Genomic DNA, 24,636 nt, shown 5'->3' with positions numbered 1-24,636 from the left:
AAAATCATTTAAAGCCGAAAACAAAAATTGTATACAAAAAAAGTAATTTTTTACAATAAATTTCCAAATAAAATTATCAACGTCATAACTGTCACGAAAAACACTGTATCACTGTACCGTGCCCTCTATCCGTGAAAATACGAACTAATATGAGCTCATATTAAAGACTCAAACCAGAGCACGTGGATCTCATCTTCCTTGTTGGAAATCAAAACAAACAATTTTGTAGCTAACCGGCATTTTAGCGGACAAAATACGTCTAAAGATGTGAAACTGATGGCTTCAAATTTAATGAAGCATTAGCTTCAATTAAAATTGAATCGATAGGTATTTAAATGCTGCGAACATTTGATGATTATCATTAGAAAAACACGCATCGCCAAGCATCAGCTGATCAGCCGTGAGCATGAGTTCTCCTGTTTGTAAACAATGCTCCTCTCGTGTTCATCTCATCTTGACGTGTTCAAGATAAAAAAAGTTATAGTATACTTTGATGTCGTTGTAAAAGAAACCGCGACTCGCCTCTCCCATCCACTGCCAGTGACGATCGTTTACTACTCGCGATCTTCCCGCGATCTGTGTACTACTGTTTCACTACCACACGTTCGCGCGAAGAGGTCGAGTTTAAGAAAAACGCACACTCTAGCAAGCCAAAAGCCTCGCGGACGGCCGGATTCGATACTGTTCGCAGTCGTCTTACATCTTCCTTCAACAGCTGAGCATCGAGAAAGAACAACCCAGCGAGCCTAGTACCCGTGTACAGTAGGCTTCTTCTTGGCAGCTGCGCCTCGTCGTGGTGTCGTGGCGGCATCCGCGATAAGACTCGTCAAGGAAAGTAAACCGCAAGTGTCGTGTTCGCGAATTGGGTTATTATCGGAAGTGCTTATCAGAAAACCGCTATTCAATTTCGGTCAAATTATCACACAGCTGGTCGTGAATTGACACGTTTGAAGGTGGCGGTGCGGTACCATTCGGTGAGCTAATACTAATTCTCACATCAGTTCGGGCTGAAGAAGTTATAAGCAGTCGAGTTGGCGATCGTGCATATTTACACCATATAAGGAAAAATAGGGGTTTTATATTTATTCACACAGCTGTTTCTGTGTTTTTCTAGTGAAATACCATTGAGTTGTGCAGTTTTTACGCACCTGAATTATCGTGTTCGTACAATACCACCGAATATCTACGTTCAGCCATTCGAGGTATATTATTTTTAACCACTTGTGTCGGGTTTAAAAAAAAGTGTACGTCAAGAAAAGTGGCCGCAAGCGGAGAGGAAAAAATGCAAAAATCGCTTAATAATCATCACCCCGGTCCCGTGTACCACCTGTCAATACGTTCCGCGGGCTTCATTTCATGTCGATTCTTCTCTACGTCTCTCTACAGGAGGATTGGTTTTCCTTTTGGGTTCAGTTGGCACCAATCGTTACTTCCGTTCGCTTACGATGCCGTTCAATTCCGCGACCGCGACCTTGTGATCGTGTCGTGGCGGTGAAGGCCTCAAACAACGCAACCACCTTCGGTACGGTGTGTTAATACCCGGCACACGAACACACCGGTGTGCTGTAACGACAGAATGGATGACATTAAGGGTGAGATTTGAACAAATTACATTTACAACTTTTGGATTCCTTGACGTAGTTCCCCGTGCTAGAAGGCAATTAGCGATCGGATGGTGAAATGGATTTCAATTTATCCCGTGAGAAACTTTCAAATTTTCAGAGCAAATAGCGAGCTTGTATCAGCGATTTCGAACCCCTTCTGATGGAGAGGGTCAGGCTTTTGCCTTGCAAACCGTTACTCAGCGGGCTGCAATGAATATCAGGCGAGCTACGTCCGGGCGTGATTCATCTTTGCTCAAGATGGGGACCGAACGGTTTAGTACGTACTCTTTCCCATCAACCCCATGTCCTGGAAAGCCCACAAGATTGCCAGAATTGTGAGACATCAGCCATGCTATCCCCTCGCACCGATAAAACAAACCGAGCACCTTACTGCACGAATAACAGTAGAGTAGTTTCGTAGGAAGCACGATCACTTAATTGATATTGATGTGTTTGTGCTTGTACCCCGAAAATAACCTACATTGCTATTCAGTATTGACCATTTCCGTTTGTTTTGAAAACGCAGAAAACCTCATTCCGAACCTTCATTTTGCGGAAAACGACGAGGAAGAGCTTGCGGAAGAGATCGGACTTCCGAGGCGCCCCACGATCCCGTCGCTACGCCAGCGCAACTCGCAGATTAACATGCTGGAGCAGATGACGCACACCGAGGAGCAAGAGAAGCTGAACGAGCTACGCCAGCGGAAGGCTACGTCGAAGAATTCCGTTCGCCTGGGGAAGGGTAAAAATGGTCAGCAGAAAGGAGGCCCCATCGAGGAGCCGTTCGGGGAAAGCCTGATGGTGCTGGAGTTTAGCGAGAGTGCGTCGACCGAAGCGATCCAGTGGATCATGGAGAAAATAGGCGGACGTCGCGTGGACGGTGGGTTGGAGTTAATCGTACGGAAGGAACCTTTGAGCAGGTAAACTTAAACGGTGACGCCCGTGGAAGGATAGCAACTCCGTACATGAGGGATTCTTTTTGGCTTCGTTTTTTAGAGATAGTCAGACGATCATCTTTCACATCTCCGCCACACACATGAAGCTGCTTGAGTTTGCCGACGATATGGGGTTCATGAAGCGTACCAAAACCGGTATTATCAGAAACTTTAATGTGGCCTGCCTGGACGAGTTCTTCTATGACGAAAACATGACGCTGGAAGACATTCTGACGCCGGGCGATCGGCAGATCATCGTCAAGTACGCGCTGGATTCAATCAAGGCGGCCGACGATGACCACCACATACCGGGCACGAAGATCATCCTGTACCATGGTCAATCGATCGTGCAGGCGGCCCAAAGTGCCGAGCTGATTACCAACCTGTACTCGCTGCACGACAAACGGAAGCTGAAGGAACTTCGCCACCGCTGGATCAAACCGAACCGGATGCAACCGATCGACGAAATCCGAGACTACTTTGGCGAAAGTGTCGGCATGTACTTTTCGTTTCTTGGCTTCTACACGTACGCGCTCGTCGTGCCGACGGTGTTCGGTTTCCTGCAGCTCGGTCTCTCGGAGGAAACGGAAACGGTGCCGTTCTTCTGCGTGTTCTACGTCGTTTGGATGAAGGTGTTTCTGGAGCTGTGGAAACGGAAAAGTTCGTCCCACGCATACCGCTGGGGTACGATCACGATGACGAACCTAGACGAACCGCGGGTCGGTTACTACGGTAAGCTGGCGCGAGACCCCATCACGGGCAAGTGGACACCGCACTATCCGAAGTGGAAAACGTACGTCCAGATGTACTGCGTCACCGCACCGATTATCCTGCTGTGCATGGCCATCGCTGGCTTTGTCACGATCTTCCAGTTCTACGTCGAAGCCTACCTGGCGGAGCTGTTCGGGCCGGATGCGTACATCCTCTACCTGCCGTCGGTGGTGAACGCGATTTACATTGCCGTGTCGACGCTGGCGTACGATCGGTTAGCAACGTTCCTGACCGACAAGGAAAACCACCGCACCCAAAGCCAGTACGAGCGACACCGGGTGAACAAGCTGATCGTGCTGGAGTTTGTCAACAACTTCCTGTGTCTGTTCTACATCGCGTTTATCCTGCAAGATATGAAGATGCTCAAGACCCAACTGATGATGCAACTGATCGTGCTGCAATTTCTACAAAATGTCTTCGAGAACCTCTACCCCTACTTGAAAAAGAAAGTTGGCCTCAAGATCGTCCGTTTGTTTGTGAAATCAAATGTAAGTATCTCACGTGGGTCTCTATTAACACATCGGTTTCCATTGATCCTGACGATTCATTTTTCGCTTTCAGTACGAGAAGCTGAAGGAAGCGCACGAAGTGTACGATGAGATGGGCCTTCGTACGCTCGACACGGAGGATCCACGGGTTATGCAGAACCGCAAGGAGGCGATCCTTGAGGAGTACAACACGTACGACGACTACCTGGAGCTGTACATTCAGTTCGGCTATGTGGTCTTGTTCTCCTCGGTCGCCCCACTCACCGCCTTCTGGGCCATCCTCAACAACGTGATCGAGATCCGCCTGGATGCGTACAAACTGTGCAGCTTCTTCAAGCGCCCGTTTGCTAGACGCACCAAAAACATCGGCGCCTGGCAACTTGCGTTCGAAACACTTGCCGTCATCTCAATTCTGACCAACTGTGGAATTTTGTATCTTTCGCCGCAAATGAGGTAACTAAAACACATACACGGAAGATGAGAGAAAGGAGACAATGAGCCAAACGTTTTGCTTTTCCGTTCCAGGGAGCTCGGTGCTAATCTCAGCCGTGAAGGGTACACACTATCCTTCCTCGTGATCGAGCATATTCTGCTCGGGCTCACGTGGTTCATCTACAAGGCCATACCGGACACACCGCACTGGGTGCGAGTGGCGCTGGCCAAGGCGGAACACGAGTCAAGACAGGCCCTGAAACGGGAGGTACGAAATAAGCATTCGTTAGTGGATGGTGTGAGCTTTTGAGGATGAGATACGCTACACTCGCCGGCTGGATTTCGATCGATCTCATCTACCTAACCCCTCTCTCTACCGCTTTTGTGAAACAATTTTATCCCAACGTTTGCCATATTACAACTGCAACGAAACAAACACATTTAATTTCAAGTTTTGCTCTACTTTGTAGGACTAACCATACACGCGACACAGGCAACGTTTCACGCCATCTTTTCCCGATTATCAATTTTCCATCACCATGGTTACATCAAACCAGCGTCGTAGGCTGATCCTAATCCTTCACAAATACAACACGATCCAAGTCATCCATTCTTCCACATCGACTCAGCGCAAGCCGATAATGCTTAATCCTAGAGAGCATTTGATTTTTTCCGTTGTTTTTTCTATAGTATAGAATACTAAAACGTTAAACAATATGTAGTTGTTAAGCCGAACTGGATTGAAATCTACTTCCGTTCAGAGTACGAAAGCCAAGGTATAACAACAAAGATGCGGTAAGAACGGTGTGAATTCGTTTCCACAGTCATTTTTAGTAACAAAAAAAAAAGTTTTAGTTAACAATGTGCTTGTGATCGTGTATTTGCTATTTTTTATGCATTAACAGTGTTTTACAGCTTCTTTTGAAGAATCCTATGCCATAAATATGCTGCTCAATGTTCGCCGACGCTGCAACAACAAACTTGAAGGCGAGCAAATAAAAACCCCAAACACGATTTGCAAACCCCTCTCAGGAAGGCGCTGTGTTTAGATATTAAACAAAAAAGCTGTTGTTTTGCCAAGCACCGACAGGGTCTCGAAGAGAACATAGACTTTGGATCGTTTAAGGAAAAAACCAACCAATCATAAATGAAACAAAATATTTGCGTTGTTACTTACAGAACGCACAACGATCTCGCAACGTACTTTTCCGACGGTTTCGCAGTGTTCACGATACTCACTCGATGTTGAACTAGTCCAACGAAGCGAAATCACTTCACAAAATGCCAAAAATGCAGACGCGAACCGTGTGAAATGCTTCGACTGAACTTCATCATGCACAGAGCGTGCCTTCCTTCCGTCGATGATTGAGCGAGACTTAATGGATGGAAAATGTTTAGTGCACAATGTAACAAACAATTATCTTGTCAATACCTTAAAGGGACAGAAGGGAATTTTTAGATAGAATGTAATAAATCATAGTTACCATTGAAGTGGATCGTATTCTTTCTAATTGACTGCGTATGTGATAATCCAGCATGAACATCTTCGCTCTTGTTTAAGTTCCAGCTTAGTTGTTGGATTTTATTTTCTTCATTCAGCAAGCGCAACCTAACAATCGGTACTAATAATAGTTTGGTTGGATCCTCTAATTCTCTGTAATTCTCTGCCCGCGGTCACTGATGTATGTACTTCATTCTGCACCCACGATTTGGGTGCAGCGTTTTCTAAATGAAACTAAAAACAAAACTGTTTGCAATGGAGGAACAATTAAATCATATGCAGGAGGTAGGAACGGGGTTTCATTGGGTGTAAATTTAAATCAAAACTTGTCTTACTTTCGCTCTAATATTACATATCCGAAGTAATCGTTATATTATTATTATGTTTTCGATTTACTTCTACTAATTCTCCTGCTTTTAGTTATTTCTCCTGCCCACCGGCGGAACGAATCTTCACTTCTTGCTCCGCAGCAAACATCTCTTTACCTCACGCATGCACACACACACACACACACGCACTTAAAAAACTACTCGCGCTCACAAAGTTCACACCTTTTATTATTTTTGTTTATCACTCGTCGTTGCAAGTTTAGCATCATTCTTCTTCAAAGAAAAAACGAAAACATTGCTTCACCGTTTCCTCCTACTCGACATGGCGCTTCTTACTGTTTGCTGTTCGAGTTCATTTGTAATTAAGTGTCCTTTCTACTGAATTTTCCAATCGCGCAGAACGCTAGGGATAGGGCTACTAAACCTATCACTGACTTACGTTGAAATATACGAGAACTAACAAAAGAAATCATTTCAAACACACTGCATACACATGTTAACGTAATTCATACCAATCACTTCTTGCGGGGCACCCTCTTATTTCACTTATTAGTTGTCAGCCATCTATTGAGGCCAGTATCTGTTGGCAATAACCGATTACTTGTGTGTATTAAACTTCACAAAACGTCTGTTGCCAAAAGTATCGCTTCGCCCATCCAATGGATTTCGTCTTTGAGAGAACGTTTCGATCAATTTTAAATTGTACCTTTTTCTCTTGTTTATCAAACTGGGTTTCTGTTAAAGGTAGTTTTGCTGATTTGTTTTGAAAAAAATACATCTTGCCACTATTTTACATGCATATTTATCTCACGTACATAAATGTACAAAGACCATGCGTTATTATCCTTTTCCTTTCCAGCAAAAATCCATCCGAGACACACTTTGCCTTTCCTTTGCACGTATACGAAAAGGCGAAGCGCGTCAATGATTTCGTGCTTATGTCTGTTTTGTGATATTCAAGCAAGCGTTGCCCTCCCCTTAGACAACGGCTTAGCGTTGATATTTGTTATCGGCTGGGTAATTTTCCTCTCATTTTTTTGGTTCGGTTTTCATTCCCTGTCGACATTCTGGTTGTCACCAGTCGTTTGTTTCAATCTGTCTTAAAACATAAAAAAATCAACCCAAGGGGGACTAACAATTATTACAAGGCATGGACAGAATGACAAGAAAATGAGCTTAACCTGAAGGAAAATTATATTCACCTTTTCTATCCGTCCCCACACATACACACGATTCGTAATGGAGAAAAAATGCACTTCGATTAATCGGAAGTCTTACATGTTAGCTAAGGAACAGGATGTAAGGATGTTTCGGAGGTTAATTCCAGGAATTAGTACCGTAAACCGTAAGGATTGTTAATGCGACACTCGTACGTCCGACGAACGCTTTCTTTTCCCCAGGAAAATACGAATTGAAAGTGATAACATCTAACAATATAGCACTCCACTTGCCATGATCAAAGAACTAACAAAAAACAATAAAACTAAAATTGTAGCACTGCACGAATGAATTCAAAGTACGGCAGAGCCTCGATTATCCGCGATCGTTGCTGTTTTTTTGTACACATTCATAGTTTTTACTAACATTTCGCCTGTTGAATTGTTTTTTCTAGTAACTACTCTTACTTTTGACTATATATATATATATATATATATAACTATGTTACGTCCTATGTTTTTAAACACTTTTTCAAGTGTTGATCTGAATTGTTTTCTCGATGTTTTGAACTAGGTATAGATCGCCGACTGTTCTCCACCGCGGGTAATCAAGGTTCTCCTGTACCTTAACTTTGTCTCATTATTTAAAACATGATAACGGATTAAAGTTCACCATCAGTTCTGCTAGTGAAAGAGTGTCGGTCACACACAAAATCAATTACGTTATCACTGTACGAGGGTGTCAAAAAACGCGTAAAGCAAAATAACACCTACATCATTAATAAATGAAGCTTGATGCTTTCCGAAAGTCCACGGCGCACCAAAAAAGGACCGTTATCGACACTGCATACACACACACACACCCACACACACACACAATCACTCCACAGCGCGTAGGATCGAAACGGTGACAACAGACAGGAACTGCTGCGCTGCTCCTTCTCTTCTTTCTCGCTATCTTTTAATTCGGTCGCCTTAAGACATAGAACTACATGGCAATCGAGGTGAGCCCATCTGGGTGAGGACACGGTCCAGCCACTGGAGTGGACCGTTTAAATGCAGTTCTATCCAGCACGGAGTTGAGGTAACGGTTTGGCGGCTACAATGGGACGGAGGGAAAATCGAGATGAAAAAGATACAACCACGGAGGCGGATGAAGTGAATCAATTACCGGTATTCTGCTCCCCAGCCTTTGACGAACGACATTCGGATGGTGCACATCCGGGTCAGCTGGTAGACCGCCTCGAAACCCTGCGAGACGGACTGCGAGAGCAGTGTGGCGAATTCCTGATTGTTGAAGATCTTCAAATTGCAACCTGTGAAGGAAGCACGAGAGCAATCGGGTCATGGGTCGAAAGAGGAGATTCTCGCGGTCGGTCTTACCTGGTGGGATTTTGCATACCGTTGCCGGATGCCATCCGTACCGCTGGTTGCAGTTAGGGCTCTGCACGAAGATGCTCGAGTCGCTCAAACACTCCGCAAACACTTCGCCCCCGATGTAGTACAGCCGGACGCCCTTGCCAATGTGACGGCGCGTCTGCTCGACCACTTCGTTGCGGTTCACGTTGGAAAGCAGCCCCAAGCAGAACCTGTTAATACATAAGATACAGAAGGTAAGTTTTGCAACAGACATACCACGAAGTAAAACAGATCGCGGACGTGCGAGTCCTAGGAACGATCGTGACCAAAGGATGAAGGGTCGGTTTGACTGACGCTAATCTTACCGTTCCGAATTGGAAGGATCGGTGAAACCATCCACCGTGATCGACGGCTGGGACGCGTGGAACGTTTCGCCGACGCGAAGGTTCAGCTCGTAGTAACTGATCGAGCACCAAAAGGCCGGCTCGTGGTACATCACGGGCTGTGCATCCATCTCGGCCGGCGACATTCGGGACAAATCGGCTGCACCGAGCGACGAAAAACAAAATAAGTTAGTGTCGGCTTGAAGGATATATTATTAAGCAAACTCAAGAACAGCTTAATAAAGTACGAATAAATCGAACAAAAAACAATTCACGTGCTGAAAGTTTGAATGGCGAAAGTTCTCCAAGGTAGTTTGAAGACGCATGATGCGGGATGCCACGAATTGCGTGGAAATAAAGCCATGGCGGTGTAGGAACATAACATCGGTCAACGCGGATACCAACAATGACTCACTCATATTATCATTCTGATCGAGCGGATCGCCGTCCTCGGACATGTAGCCGGGCGGTGGCGTCTCGGTGTTCGGTATGTTGCCCACGCCGACACTGACCGAGTCCATAATCGTCGTGTTGGTCGGTATCTGCTGACCGAGCGTTGCCTCCATGTAGCACGGTGCGGACAGTTGCTGCTGATGCTGCTGTTGTTGTTGGTGCTGCTGTTGTTGCTGAAGTTGCTGCTGCTGCTGCAGCTGCTGATGAAGCTGTTGTGTTGATACTTGCGACGGCTGCGGACTGGTTACATAGTTATCGCTACGGGGAAAAAGAAATTTTGTGTTACACTTAAAACAGACCATTCGAAACCGGTTTGCTTAATGTGAATAAAACATACTTTAATGCGTTGTACTGTATGTTGACTGGTACGGTATTACTAAGATCGTCCAAGGTATAGGTAACGGAGTTCTCTCCCTGAGGGTTCGATAGGTTCTTCGGAACCAGAATGGTCAGCGGTGGCTGCTGTAGGGCTTGCTGCTGCTGCTGCTGCTGCTGCTGCTGTTGCTGCGAGTGCTGGGATTGCGAGTCAATGCGCGTGTAGTGATATGGGTTGATGCACACCTCGTCCTTTTTCAGATGATATGCGTACTCGCATAAGTCGAGCGCTTTCAGCTCGGCCTGGCTCTGAAGGTGAAAACGGTTTTTAACATGGGTATTGAATCAAATTCGAATGAAAAGGGTAGCTATGCTTACCAGAAGGTCAGGCCAACGCCATAAACGACAGTATATTACGTGAGGGAGTCCTTTTCTTAGCGCAACTCCATTTTCACCATTCGCAGGACGATTTCTGGAATGAGAATGAAAAAAAAAAAAAAAAAGAGAATTTAAAAAAAATTTAAGCATAAAGCATAAAGATTATTTTGTGGGATGAAAAAAGAGAAAAACGGATTAGAGTCCTTAAAAGTGATTTTTTACAAAACGAAGAAGTAATGTAATAAAATATATCCCTCCTCAGGAACGCTTAACTATTGGAAACAAACACCACTTAGCATTTAATCACTTCATCCCAGATCAGTCGCACCCATTTACCGAGTTGGCGCGTCAAACCCCCAAGATAAGCTAATTGGAATTGCCCATAAACTGAAGTTACCAGAAGTGCAGCGATTAAGTCATCAATCAAAACGCATCGGTCGCCGTCCCATGGTCGGTGGACACTTCGCTCACAACGTACCATCATCGGGCGCGAGCGATAAAAAGAAGCGAATGACGAATTTGAATGAATTCATTCCGGATGACGAAGACCCTTGCATTGCATGGCTGCATCGCAGCAAGAGGCGCTCTCTGCTGGTGAATTTGTTTATTTGACTTTATTTTCTTGTATCTGCTCATATATCCAAAACAATTCCAGCGGGAGAGCTGGCGAACGGATGCGCGCGAGAAGGTCAATTGAGTTTGAAATGTTCAAATGTGTGCGGTTGTTGCAGGAGAATTCACTCATCATCTTACATGTGATTTGTTTACGTAGAATTAATTATCGCTACCGGTTTTGCCCCCCTTACATCCCGTAAGGCAGCAATGCAAAGATCGTCGAACATTTGTAAACCTTCGTATTACGCTTGCAAAGCGGTTATTTGTACAACCCTAACCAAAAGTGAGGCAAAACAAACTGGCTACGAAAAGATGTCGAATTCGCATCCTCATTCGTTGGGAAATCTTGGAACGGCCATCGATTTGGAGAGGTAAAAAATGATGTCATCTATTAATTGTGTCTGTGTTTTTTTTAATTTCATAAGAAATATTTCAGTGATTCTTGGCCATTTGAGGCAAAACATTGGGAACGCCCAGGCTGTGGCATGTGATCCAACTATTTTCCTACTTATTTTATCTTATCACACTGGAAAATAAACGTTTATGACATGACACCACTAAACATAAGTTAGAATGGAACTCAAGAAATGTTATCCTCTGTTTTCACCATTAATGGACATTAATCACTCACTTTGTAGGTGAATTATTTTCATCAATTAAACAATTAAAGAAACAAGAAAAATGTCTAATGATCCGCATTGAATTGCATTTTTTAGATAAGATAAAAAAACATTCAATGTTTGAATGAATTTGTACAATTCTATTCAATTTGATTCAAGGTTTTCAAGGTCTAAAATCAGCATTTTAAAAACCACCCTTCTCGTCACGTAATTCAAAATTCTAGAGCAAAATGACTCTAAACCACTCTTTTCCACGCGTTATTTGAAATTCCAGTGCAAAATGACGCGAAATGTGAAAATATGAAAAAAGGAAAGGCGAGAATATGTTTATGTGTATGTGTTTTATAAAAGCGAACAAGCACTTTTAATATTAGTTTTAATAACACAATTGACCATTAACCACTGAAATTTAATCTGATTTAGGTCTTATTTAAGTCTAACACAACATTATTTGGTTCACTTCATTGGCATATGACAGGATGTGTTCACACTTTCACATCCTTACACCTACGTTGAATGAGTCATTACGTGTCCCCGTAGTAGGATGTGCCATTTGTTTTCATTATTATTCCCATTACTTATAATGTCATTATTTTTATTGGTAGTATAACAGCGCAACTGGAAATAAGTCTCCAGGTGCACGGAGAAGCTTGATGCAATTGCACAAACGAAATGGTGGTGCTGCACATCGGGCAGGTACAATTTATCTCCACCCCGGCGAACCCTTCCTTCTTCGATACACCTCACCATCGAAGGGTATATCTCGCAACCTGGCAATATCGACGCGACACGAACCTCCTACACATTTTCGCCCCGACCCCATGTAATGTCGGTGGTCGTTAATGAAATGTGCCACAATCTTGGCTTCAGCAAACATCGAAAGGCGTAACCAATTTCTTTTTTTTACTCTCAACCACACTGTCACGATGTACACCTAAACTCTGTCCGTATCGAAGCCAGGCTGTGGCAGAATGTGGTGTGTGCTGACTGGCAGGCTGGTCGTTCCGGGGGAGGAAAAAACAAGACGAATCTTGCAAACCCACACACGTCGGCATACCGGGGTAGCATCGATTTATGGAGCGAAGCGTTTCGGAACCAGCCCCGCTGCACGGCGGAGTGGACAATTGTGGCAATTGTTGCATTTCATGATGGAGAGGAAAGCTGGCCTCCTAATGACCATGTTGTTCCAATAAGCGTAATGGCTCTATCGCCCCACACGAACGGCCAGTCGCCAGATACAGCCGGTTTGAAAACGAATCGTCATTAGAAGTTCATTTTAACGCTCCCAGCGATCTCGTTACGGTCTAGAAAGCTAAGTATTGTTCTATACTTTCGTTTTGTACTTCCTCAACAATCACATGAAACCTGCACCGAAACGGTGCACCTTTTCAACCGTAACAAGATAACTTGAGACACCTTCTTAAGCTCGTATCGATCGGGTCTTACTATAGATAAATGTGGCACGTTTGTCAAACATTAATTGATCACACATTTCTTCTTCGGAAGTCGCACTAATTGGCATTCGTTTCCCGTTCGCTCCCGGTAGCCGGCGCCAAGACGAACCTCGATTCCTAGAACAACCGGACGCAGACACGTAGCATGGCTAATAAAATAACCCCGGTAACTGATGCCCTGTGTGTATTCATTATCATTCGGATCGAGTGATCGGAAGTCTTTGATATTCGTCGTTACCGTTCGTCTTCGGGAGCAAGCAAACGGATGTAGACACAAGACTGGTACCATTTCCGAAATGCATAACTGACGGTGGAACACGTCATAAGTATTGGTATATAGAATTTCGATTGGAAAACGAGTTTAGTGATTTAACAGGATCCTGTTTTTTTTTCTTTTGTTTCACTTTAATTCATGCTCTTTTATTGCAACTTTAACAGATCTTGCAGGAAATAAATAGCAAATTTGAGGAACAAAAACTCTCTCTTTCCACTAAACTACCGGTCGAGGTTTAAAATCCCTTTTTGTCAGTAACGACTACATCACTTCTGATTGAGATCTTTTTTTTTCAGTTGGCCATGTAGGTTACCATACATTTTTAACCAATCACTAGCACACGTTCACCCTAAACTGAACCACAAAAACACATAAAACAGGTACAACACAGGTAATAAAAACCTTTTTCTTCGCACACATTTGCTTGCTTTGTCGTGGCTTCGCACTAAAGGTTGTGTCTTGCTTACAAATGTTTGCTAGTTTAACACTTTGAAGGCACTTCTATTTGTAAATTTTTGATAACGTCAATTTTATGTATCGAGTTTTCTTTGATCGAAATACCAAACCATCGAAAAAAGGCACTGATAAAGCAACATGCTGATGATGGCAACCTTGGAAATGGCCAAAAAAAAGCACGCGAAAAACAAACCCACGCCGGGTTGCTTGTGACCATCAAAAAGAATCCTTTTCGTTGTAATATTAAAGGTTGCTTTGCTGGTGTGTGTGTTTCACGCCGCGAAGAGAAGAGAGCATCCACACCAAGGCCAACCAAATATCCTTGCATCATCATCGACAACACGTCGTTGGTTTTTTGGTTGGTGTACATTTTGCCAGCGTTTTCCCGTTCGTTTTCCCTATCCTCCCCTGAGGGGGATTTTCGCGCTCGTTCGATGCAACCGCCGGTAACGATTATACAATAATCAACCTGAATCAACACCAACAACAGGCTCGCGCACACATTTGAAACACGTTAGCCAAATCTGTTGTTCACAAGGGTTTCCTTTTTGTTTAATCTTCCTCATCTACAATGGGGTAGAAAAAAAATTCCAGCGTTATATTCGTATTCCCGCGGATGACACACACCAACGAAATGACGCGATATTTTTTCCTCTCGCTCACACACCGCCGTAGCCTATGTCTGGAAGTAAGTGCGAACGAGATGCCATACAATCGTACAAACACAAACTCAGCCAGGTTTGGCGTGGTCAGACGAATTTTACCAATCGCACATAAAAAAATCTCTAAAAGAATCCCCCCCCGTCTGTCGCTAGAGCAAGAGGAAATGTTGATGCTCCTACCATTCACCGATTCCCAACACCACACCACCTTCCGCACACAACGCCCTTATGTTTTTTGCTGGCGTTTGTTTTGTTATGTTCACTTCAGGTTCAGGTTCACTCGGGGAGAAGTGTGTTCTGGCCACCGCCGGTGGCTCTTCTGCAACAAGCTCGTTCTCCACGCGAATATCCGCGGCGTTCTGTTCGACCGAACATCCAAAGCGACACTGTTCGCGCCGAGCGTCGGTTGGCATGGAGCAGGCTAGAAGTCGTTCCCCACGCAACGCACAACATCAGCCGGCTGCTGCTGCCTAAACATTAGCCTGCCATTGCCCATACCCTTTCCTGTTCTCAAGGATCGGCCTGATGAGCAATTCAGTCAAGAATGGTTCACCCGAAAGAGAGATACGAGCGACGGTGAGAAAATGAGAGCCAAAGTAATCTCCTTGAACTCCACCATCCCCCGTCCCCCCTACAGGGGGTGAATTGTGCGCTGATGACGATGGTGCTGATGCTGACGATGATGACGACGTTGGAGCAGCCGCCGTCGAAATTGAGTGAGCATGAAGAAGAATATCGCACAAGTGTAGAAGGGAAGAGAATTATACCCCCGAGCGCTACCGCAAGAACGTAGTGCGTGAATTGGGTGGAATGCAATTTCCTACACCCTTTCAGAACGGAAATACAGAAAGATGCAAAATTGCAAACAACCGCAACCGTTGGCAACACCGTCGATTACAGGAACATCACTCCAGTAACCTTCCTCAGATGCAAAACAATATTTACGAGCTGATCACATGGATTTATGGATGAATGCTCGTAAGTTATTTTGTATTTTCTTTTAAAATAAATTAAAGGATGGGCTGCTTTTTTTTACGTTAAAGGTTCAAAACCAATACAACTATAAGAGGGAAGAAGGTTGTTATGAGAAACGAGGCAAATATGTTACATCAAAACAACATTGTATCAATTTTATACATCACAGTATTAAACATCGTAATCGTTAAGAAAGCATTTATCAATAGTCGATAAATACTCAATTTCCATTCCTACATGCACTTAGTTAAGTGATTTTTCTTATTCTTCTTGACGTAACGACCGTCTACTGTCTTACTAAACTTTTTCCCTTTGTGTGCACGGATAGTCGATCCTCTCTCACAGGGGAGGTTCCGGTCTCGGTTGAGATTCGAACCCACGCCGCTGAGGGAGAACGTAGGCCGATTTTCTGAGTTAAGTGATTGATTTACGTTCCTTGTACAAGCTATAGCAATGGTCGGCACACATTTCCAGAATGGGGCCAGCTGGTGCAAAAGAACCTAACACCGCGAGCCAGCTACCGTAAACGATGTTTTGATGTTTTTAATGTGATTTTAAGCCCTTTTTAAATTAAGTATAATTTTTTTCATGCAGAAAGTAACATAAACAATAAAATATTACTAAGTATAAAATATTTTTAACCGTAAATTTTGATATTTTTTCGTGGAATGCGTTGAACTCTTTCAACATATTATTCATTGTTATATTAATTTATTTTGTTATATTTCAAATTAATCATTGTTCTAAATTATGTTGCCGCATCAATGTTTTTTCTTGATTACTTTCAGTTATTGGAATAACTCATCTTCAAGAAGTTTTGAATATTGTGAACTATGATTCATGTAAAATGGCACTGAAAACATTTTTCCCTAAAGTAGTTGTGGGTTAAAAGTCTTCTGCTTCTTCTTATGAGTGTATCGCCCATCTTGGCCATGCCTGCCCGTTAAGGGCTTACAAGACTTTTTTCCTTTGGGTTCGTGGATAGTCAGTATGTTCGTACAGGGGAGAGTCTAGTCTCCGTTGGTATTCGAACCCACGCTCTCGAGGTAGTGAAGCCTCAGCGCTCATGGGCCAATTTTGTGACCGTTCGACTGTCGCGGATCCTCAAAGTAAATGTTATTTTGCCGCTAGATTATTGATGAGATACGCGAGACTGGGTAATTTTAAAACGATTAATAGTAAAATGTGGTCTAAAAATCTTATCTTGTATGTTGTTCTAAAATTTTCTTACGGGCCGGATAAAGTCTGCTGGAGGGCCGGATTTGACCCGCGGGCCGGACTTTGCCGACCGCTGACCTATAGCATTATGAAAATATATCAGACGTTCCCATATTGTCTAGTAGTTATGATATCCAGCATTGCAACCTATAAAAAGGTTATTGTAATATCAAATTTCCCATATTGTCTAGCAGTTTGGATATCCAATATATGAACCTAAAAAAAATGAAAGGAAAAATTGGAGTCAGAAAAATAAATTACGAAAATATTGGTTAGCATTGCTGAAAGTATTATTAAAAAAAGGTATACATACTTAGTACAAGGAATGGTTTCTGGGGTAAGCATCAATGTCAATATGACCCATCCTAATCCTGTTTGTTCAAATTTTTAATTGTTTTTGCACTTTTTTGACTTATTTCCGTACCATGTGAAAGAATCTTTATAGTAAGTTGGTTGCGTGTGAAGTTCAAAAACTACTTGTTTTTTTTAGCGATAATAGTTGACTGAGTGTTTAGCTGTACAATGTTTATATTGCTTGTGAGAGTCTGATGATTTAAGAAATCAATTTTAAAGCATCACCTGCAGTATTTGATTAACTGAATAGGGGTGAGTAACAAAAATCCACGTATTAACTACTTTAAAACAGCAGCAATTTTTTGAAGAAAGTAAACAAAGTATGATACGATGCAAAACTTCAAAGTGGAACCGAAAACGAGAGGGAAAAAAAAGAAACATTAAAACCTTGGCAACATGGATGGGCAACCCGCCCCTCCCGAACCTGATCGCATCCCGTGTAATCAGCCATCGATCCGTGGCCAGCACACAAATTTATGCACACAAACACCCTTAAGAGGAGGTTAAACGTATGCTCCCCTTCATAAATAATGCTCCACGTTCATCATCAACGTTTGGCTCCTTTTCGTCATTGTTTCCCCCGTTCTTCTAATTTGCGCTCTTACCAATTCCACGGCCAGCGTCAGACAACTAGATATTGTGTGTGCGGATCGTGTGTGAAACAGATTCGTTTTGCTTCTGCCCACAACGGAACACATACCCTACATTCCCCTTTTTTTCGCCTCCTCTTCACTTCCTCTTCAGCATTCCCCCCCGTCCGCCTCGGAGGGCATTTGATAGTCTACTTTGAAAAATGTGTTCCAAAACACTGATCAACCGTGGGGAACGGAGAAAGAAAAAAGAAACACAAATTCACATAAAGAAAACACACACAGCGCAGCGACATAAGGAGCAATTAACGGTCGTGGGCAGCATCGTAGCATAAAATGATATGGAATGCGAATGTAATTGCGTGTCGACGAGAAGCCCGGTACAAATGAGTTTGAAAAAGGGCAGCATGAAATAGGCATACCACGCGAAAAGGTGGTTACAATCAATACGATGAAATGAAGATGTTTTTGTTTTTTTTCTGCTAGTCTAAAAAACTCGTTGCCTTCCTACAAACATGTAAAAATACCTCCACATAATGAACACAATGCACCTGCGCTAGCCTAACCACCGTGCCCCCGCCGGTAGTATGAAAAAGATGGTAAAACATGCCGGATAAGTGTTTCATAAACAACGGGAAGGGGGCGGGTGAGCTAAAGCTTAAGCCTCTCGAGGGAAAACATCGTCAAAGGTTAAAAGAGAGTGAGATGGCGACAGAACCGACCATGCGAATGGTCCGAAGAAATGTGACGCCGCCGTAGGAAAAATATTCTAGAACAGGGGGGCAGGCGGTGTTGGGAAAACGGGAGCATTCGGAACATCCGCCGGGAAGAGGGGGACCTTGAATTCAGTAACCGTTTGCCAAAATTTCAGTTTCCCCTTTTCTATGCACACTCAAACAACGACCTGAATGGGGAACTGGTAACCGACATGAAAATGAACGCGGTTTTTATGTGATCCTCCACCGCGCGCTCAAATTACAATTTTTAGCCATTTTTAGGAACGAAACATAGGCTTATTAGACATATTAGTTTGAATTTACCATGAACGTTACATTTAAGTTGAATTGAACTTTTTAAACTTTTTAAGGATGAACTTTTGGAAACATGTAACAAACAAAATAGGGTTTTAAAGAACTTAAACAAAATGGGAATTAAGCAATCTATCTCCCTCAGCATAACAAAATACCTTGTTCACAAACACGAAACTCAACCCTCGAAAGCTGACAAAAACAAAACCAAACAAACTAGACTTGTGTGCATCATTCCCCATCCCTTCTGCGATGGCCGTGCGTGTGCGAGTGTGTGTTGGTGCGAACACTGTTGATGATGGATCTAATACGGTCGGGCGAAAGGTTTTGTTGATGAAACTACCCCCAACACACCACGCGGGGTACGCGTGGGGTTCGTAAATGGCCGACGCGATGGAGACGCATAATGTCGCTAAAATAGCGTCTGGGATGGTTTCATTTCTTTTTTCCTTTCTTTCCATTATGTCCTTCCTTTTCACCGTTTTCCCTTTGCTTGCCAGCCATTATCCTCCGCGTACGCCGTGCGCGATTTTCAAAATGCATCAAAAACCCGAGCGACCGCGCTTGCGAAAACAGAACAGAGAAGGAAATGGCGCGACCCAGACTCTGAAAGTGAACACGCACGAGAAAGATAGGGACTGGAAAGGTTGATGAAGAAAAAAAAGTGCAACAAAAACAAACCTTCCGCACGAATGCGGCGGGAAGCAGAACAGACGCAAACGGGACCAAAATAAGCAACCAGGACCAAAAACCGATTTCTATGCAAATTTTTAGACATATCGTCCGCCTCCGTGTCGCTCGGGGGGCCGTGTTTATCGACGATGTATTTGCATCCACCGCGCACACGCACCGCGCGCGTATCCTTTCTTCTCCGCCATCGCCATCCTGTTCTTCCCTTTTTTTGCCTTCGACGTGCCGGGGGGAGTACGCAACGCAACACTCACCCAGACACGAACACCCAGAAGTGCAGAAAAACGCACCTGACATACGGCGGTATGGGGAGAGAGTAGGGATACGTTGTCGTCGTCGTCTGGATATGCGGCCAACCCTCCAGTGTACCCCTTGCCATCCCACCCGATATGGAGAAGAGTGTTTCAATTCCTGACTACTACCACCACGAGACGCCATGGGCGAGTCATTTTACTACCACAACTGTGGCGTCTGCTTCCTCGTACAAACAACATAGCTATGTTGCTGGGTCGCCGGGACACAACACATGTCACCCTCGGGGTAAGTGAACTTTAGAAAGCGCACCGCCACGCATCCATCGCCGGTCACTAGCCGAAATGTCGGCTACCGCTCGGTCGAGAGGACGTGTGCGTCAATAGTGCATCTCATGGTTTTCATACCTCAACCGAATGTTGGGTTGTCAATATGTGCGTCTAGGGGTCACATCCAGCAAATCTCAGCAAAGTCCTAATCAAATCCAGACCCTCCAGCCGATTTTAACTAGCCCACCAAAATTATGATAATTAGACTTATATTGTTCAAATGTCCTACGTACGAAATTAAACTCTGTTATAAATAAAATTGTGAAATATTTTCACACACCACTGCTACACGTTACTGGTCAGGTAATTTAATGCTCCCATTTTTAAACGTTGTTGGATCAACTTATCAAAATAATTTATTGTTGAATTATGTTTTTTGATAATATTAGCAGCAACTTTACTGAAAGGTGCCAACATAAAATTTAGTTATTTTAGCATATAGCTCCTTTTTACATAAGGTTTCGGCTAAATCATATCATACCAAAACGACATTTTCTATGAAATTCTACCACTTCAAGATTATTTTATTGGTTAAGATTCGAAAAGATTTACAAAGATTTTTGGAACGACAAACGACATTAGATTACACTGCACGTAAAGTGTAATGAATATAATTAGTATTTAGGATAATACCATCGATTAATGAAAATGGCTTTTAAAAGCATTATTTAGCTTAGTTTTTAGTTAGAAAAAGGTGGGTTAAAGATGTATGGTATTAGAGATGATATGTTTATGATGCTGAATAACATATTTCTAAAACATTTCTAGACAATATTAAAATTGTGATAAAAATCTGAGCAACCTCTAACTTATGAAATCGAAGCTTAAAACAAAGAAGTAAAAAAATAAGTGAAAGTTAAATAAAAGGAAAAGTGGTGACAAATTCCCGTGCACCCCCGCACACGGCAACCAGCCTCGTCATCTGTTTGATTGTTTTACGTCCGTTGCACAAGTAGATCATGGGATTAGATCACTGTTCCTTGCTTTTTGCTAGTTTGCATGTTCCTTTACGTCCCATTTATGAACAAACACCGTTGCAACCGAATCTCTCTAGCAACCATTCCCGTGCGCCAGAGTATGGCTTCGTCGCCTTCCAAATGTGTATAGCATTAGAAATAATTGCGCGCGCGCAGTCGCGACCACCCGCTTTCCTTCTCCCTCACACTCTTACTCTCTATCGCTCAATGGGGCTTTTGTTCCTTCTGGCTGATAATTTCCTACTTCCGCAACGGTTCTCCAACGCCCAAACCCAACACACCAACCCCGATGCCAACGCCAATGGCAATGTTGTTGACCTTGTCCCTGGCTCCGGAACCCGCCGTCGCGGCGGTTAGTCTGTACGTCCGTCTGCATTTCTGTCTGTCTGCCTTTTTGCCCCACCAGCGGGTATGTTTTTGTTTTTTTAGGGAACACGCACACGCTCCAGGAGGAAACCGATGCCGGTCACAATCAATCCAGCAGCGTGGCGAAACGAAACAAGGCGAAAAAATGCGACAAATGCGACTGTGTAACAATCGGGCAAAATTATACCAGACGGTGTGGTATCGATTGTTTTTTCCACGTCGATGACCCACGGCTTGGGGGGTGGCCGCGTCGATAGCCGTCTTGGAGTTCGCAAACGCAAAGTAAAAGAAGACAACCGTATGGCGAGTAGTCGGTGGAAATTATGTCCATTCGTATTAAAGCAGTGAACCATTTTAAACACAACTTATGGAGACGCCTGGTGGTTTATTGAGAATTTTGATAAATATTTTGCAAGAAATAACAGATTAACTTTAGAATCAAAATGAATACAGGCATTATAACAAATATCAAACATGATCATTGCTAAAGTACAAAACAATCTACTATGCCAGGTCGCTGCAAGCAAGTTACGGATGCAATCTTATCTTATCAACAGCGGATAATCTACAAATCGTTCATCACACACAACTGCTTGGTTCTGCTTAAATGTGAGTGTTATTTTTTACGTTTTTAATTTTTACTTTCGTTTGTTCGCATTACGGAACTTCGATAAGCCTATCCTAGAGTATTTGTATGCGAAAAAAGTGCAGCTGAATAAACAAAATATTCTTCTACTTGGCGTAACAATAGTCTTCGGTCATGCCTGGCCTTTAAGGGCTTACAAGGCCTTTTACCTTTGGGTACAGAGGACCGCTCATGGGCCGATTTTCTAACCCGGCGCTACCACTCGGTTCTCGTGGAAACAAAGTAAGGCAAAGCCAATAAACGGGCCCAGACCGAATTTCAAAACGAACAACTTTTCTGGAATGACGCAATAAACCTGTTTTCTTCGAAGATATTCTTATTTTTAAAGTATTTGTTTTACTCAAGTGTTTTACGGGGGGCCTCCCCCTTGTGGAGGACTGTGTCCATGATTAAATCACAACTTTTTTTTATCACCACCCGGTAGAGTACGCAACATTTCCCATACTTTACACACAACACGAACGTCACCGTTCACGTTTAGGTTCACATGATGATAAGGGGGCACGATGGTGCACAAGTGCACGAGCCTAAACACATCAAAGGGATGATAAAATATTTGTTCTTCACAAGACCACACTCTGCCCCTTCAGTTCATTAAAAGCAACTTTTTCGCATACCAATCATGTACACGTGTTGCGTACTTTGTCAATGAAATTCAGAGATAAAAAATATCTAATAATTTACTTTACGGTGTGGTGTCAAAGAATTCTAGAACTTATCATTTTAAATTCAGTTTCCTAAGAGGAATAAAAAACCAGCTTCAAGCATGTGCTCTGCGCATTTTGTGATCTTCACTGTAAAGAAGTCTGCTAACAAACAATGTCAACAAAACATCGGACAACGTTCGCCATCAACCGCACAGACACACACACACACACTCATCGCAGCTTGTGCCTCCGCAATCGTTATCTCTACCGTCACCGTTACGTCCCAGCCAATATTTGAACCATCCAAAAAACAGTCCACCCAACGTCCAGGGATGCTTGACCAAGGCCGAAACACTACCTTCACGTCGATCCGATCCTTTTCCCTCCCTCCCGCGATCATGTGAGCAAGCGACCCGAACCAAAATGCTGCACGTGGAATGTTGAATGGGAACAAAACTTCTAAAGATCTGAGACCAAAATACTAGACGGTACTTATCAGCTAACGTCGGCACGGTTCCGCACGGGCAACTTCTTTCCGCCTTACGAACGATCCATCGATCGTCATCGGCACAACGGATCAACGAAACCCGTGCCGTTGTTCTTCCTATTACTCCGTTCAGGGCCAGGACGACAAACGGCGGTTGTCCTTGATCTTTAGCCGCTGTCACGATGGGACCATCATTGCGCCGTGGCTGGTTTGTGTATGCAGTCAAAATATGTATCCCCACACACAAACAAGGTTCCTTCTAACTCAACGACGTGATACGCATCTTTGTGTGTTAGTTCCATCACCGTTGGGTGTTCGCGAAGGGGGGAGGTCGAGTGTTGATTTTTCGCGTAACATGCGATTGGTTTTCGTGACGACATTATTCACACATTAAAGATGTTGCAATCTAAAAAAGAATAAAGTATAACAAATCAATTGCCTTACCTCGGTATCGGAATACACTTCGTGTGACAACTCTGCGTGGTGAGGGCCCGTTCCAGCTCGTCGAGGGCGCTCGATTTCTTCAACTTTTTCGCCAAACTTTTAACCGCTTTTTCACACCATTTTCCCTCGGCCTGATCTTCGGACGGAAGTTTCCGCCAGCCGAGCAGCCGCTTTACGATCGGTGGATTGAAGGGCAACATATTTTTTCTGTATTTTTTATTTGTGGTTTTCTTCGCTTTTCTTTCCGCGCTGCTCCGGATCGTTCAACTCGGTTCGATTCGTTTGTTCACTCGCTCGAACACACACGCCAATGATCGCTGCCTCTGTCTTGCTCGCTTTCTTATGTTAGGCCACGGCTTCTCTTTATGCGCCGCGACAACAGGAGGTAGATCTCACCCGAGGATATCAACCCGAACCGCCGCCTCCCCGTGGGTCACGCACGAAAGTATTCGACCAGCAATTGCCTAATTTGTACGATATTCAGCGTTGTGTGGAAATCACAGTGAATGACGGGGCTGTTTCAAGAATAACCTTGCTCCGCCGAAAACAAACACGCAATTTCATAGGAAATCGCACGCTAGGATCGATTTTTGACAATTTTCCACCGTACACTGTTGCTAGAGCACTTCCTGCGCGATACCACCATCCGCCCGAACGACGTGCTCGACCGCAAAGAACTGCTTCGCTAGGAACACCAAATTTTGCTGTTTAAGCGTGAAATTTTACGCCAATGGCAACGGTAACCAGACTCTGACGACGGACCAGACAGACCCCGCACAGAGGCAAATCAAAGCTAGCGCATACACGGAAGCGAAACGCAAAGTAATGGCTGCTCACCAGCGCATCCAACCCGATGTCACACTCAAATACCTTCGATTAGCTGTTTTCTTACGAAATTTTCCAGCAGCACGGTATGAGAAACTGCGCGTGTTGGGCACGAAAAAAAAATCTTCACGGTCACGACCGCACTACGCACCGCCCGACGTGTGGTGTATACCCTTGCTGGCGACTTTGAACATCCGGACACCGGGCCGCCGTCGTAATCTGCGAAGATTTGTGCACCACTTTTTTTGCTTTCACGCTCGCTGGCGACGTCAGTCGGACGACGACGAAGGACAGCAGACACAACACTTCCGACATGCACAGGTACCAAAGCCCAATGGGAGCTGGTCTCCGTTCCGAAATAAAGTACGGTCGGATTCGCGGTTTGCACAACTTTATTACTACTTTCCCGGGTTAGGTATTTTGTTTCGCAAATTGTTATTTCCACCGCTGCTGGCGGACAACGATCACCACGGTGACGACGACGACGACGACCTGGACCAACCTGGGGTTGGGAAAAGATGGATAACAAAATAATCAGGCTGCGACGTCAAAACGGCCCGGATCTGTCAAAAGTGGCAGCTGTCAAGCGATGACATTTGCATGAAGCATTTTTAAAACAACC

The 24,636-nt window shown here is 43.9% G+C and overlaps 2 protein-coding genes across 2 annotated transcripts; one reads left to right on the top strand and one right to left on the bottom strand.

Moving 5' to 3' along the window:
- The first annotated feature begins 958 nt into the window (after positions 1-958).
- LOC131267525 (anoctamin-10) lies at positions 959-5,703 on the top strand. Its single transcript, XM_058270428.1, has 7 exons — positions 959-974; positions 1,387-1,592; positions 2,131-2,524; positions 2,601-3,798; positions 3,872-4,251; positions 4,324-4,498; positions 5,410-5,703. The coding sequence occupies exons 2-7, from the start codon at positions 1,577-1,579 to the stop codon at positions 5,482-5,484; spliced, it is 2,238 nt and encodes a 745-aa protein (XP_058126411.1). The 5' UTR covers positions 959-974; positions 1,387-1,576; the 3' UTR covers positions 5,485-5,703.
- A 1,709-nt stretch (positions 5,704-7,412) lies between these two features.
- Positions 7,413-24,483, bottom strand: LOC131267528 (mothers against decapentaplegic homolog 3). Its single transcript, XM_058270431.1, has 8 exons — positions 23,190-24,483; positions 10,106-10,199; positions 9,750-10,036; positions 9,375-9,670; positions 8,942-9,119; positions 8,601-8,806; positions 8,389-8,533; positions 7,413-8,316 (listed from the first exon to the last, which is right to left on the bottom strand). The coding sequence occupies exons 1-8, from the start codon at positions 23,387-23,389 to the stop codon at positions 8,193-8,195; spliced, it is 1,530 nt and encodes a 509-aa protein (XP_058126414.1). The 5' UTR covers positions 23,390-24,483; the 3' UTR covers positions 7,413-8,192.
- Positions 24,484-24,636: the final 153 nt, after the last annotated feature.

This window comes from Anopheles coustani, chromosome 2 (genome assembly GCF_943734705.1).
Source record: "Anopheles coustani chromosome 2, idAnoCousDA_361_x.2, whole genome shotgun sequence".
Classification (NCBI taxonomy): Eukaryota; Metazoa; Arthropoda; class Insecta; order Diptera; family Culicidae; genus Anopheles; species Anopheles coustani.
The sequence above is the reverse complement of the archived record's forward strand: the minus strand, read 5'-3'. Positions and strand labels throughout refer to the sequence as shown.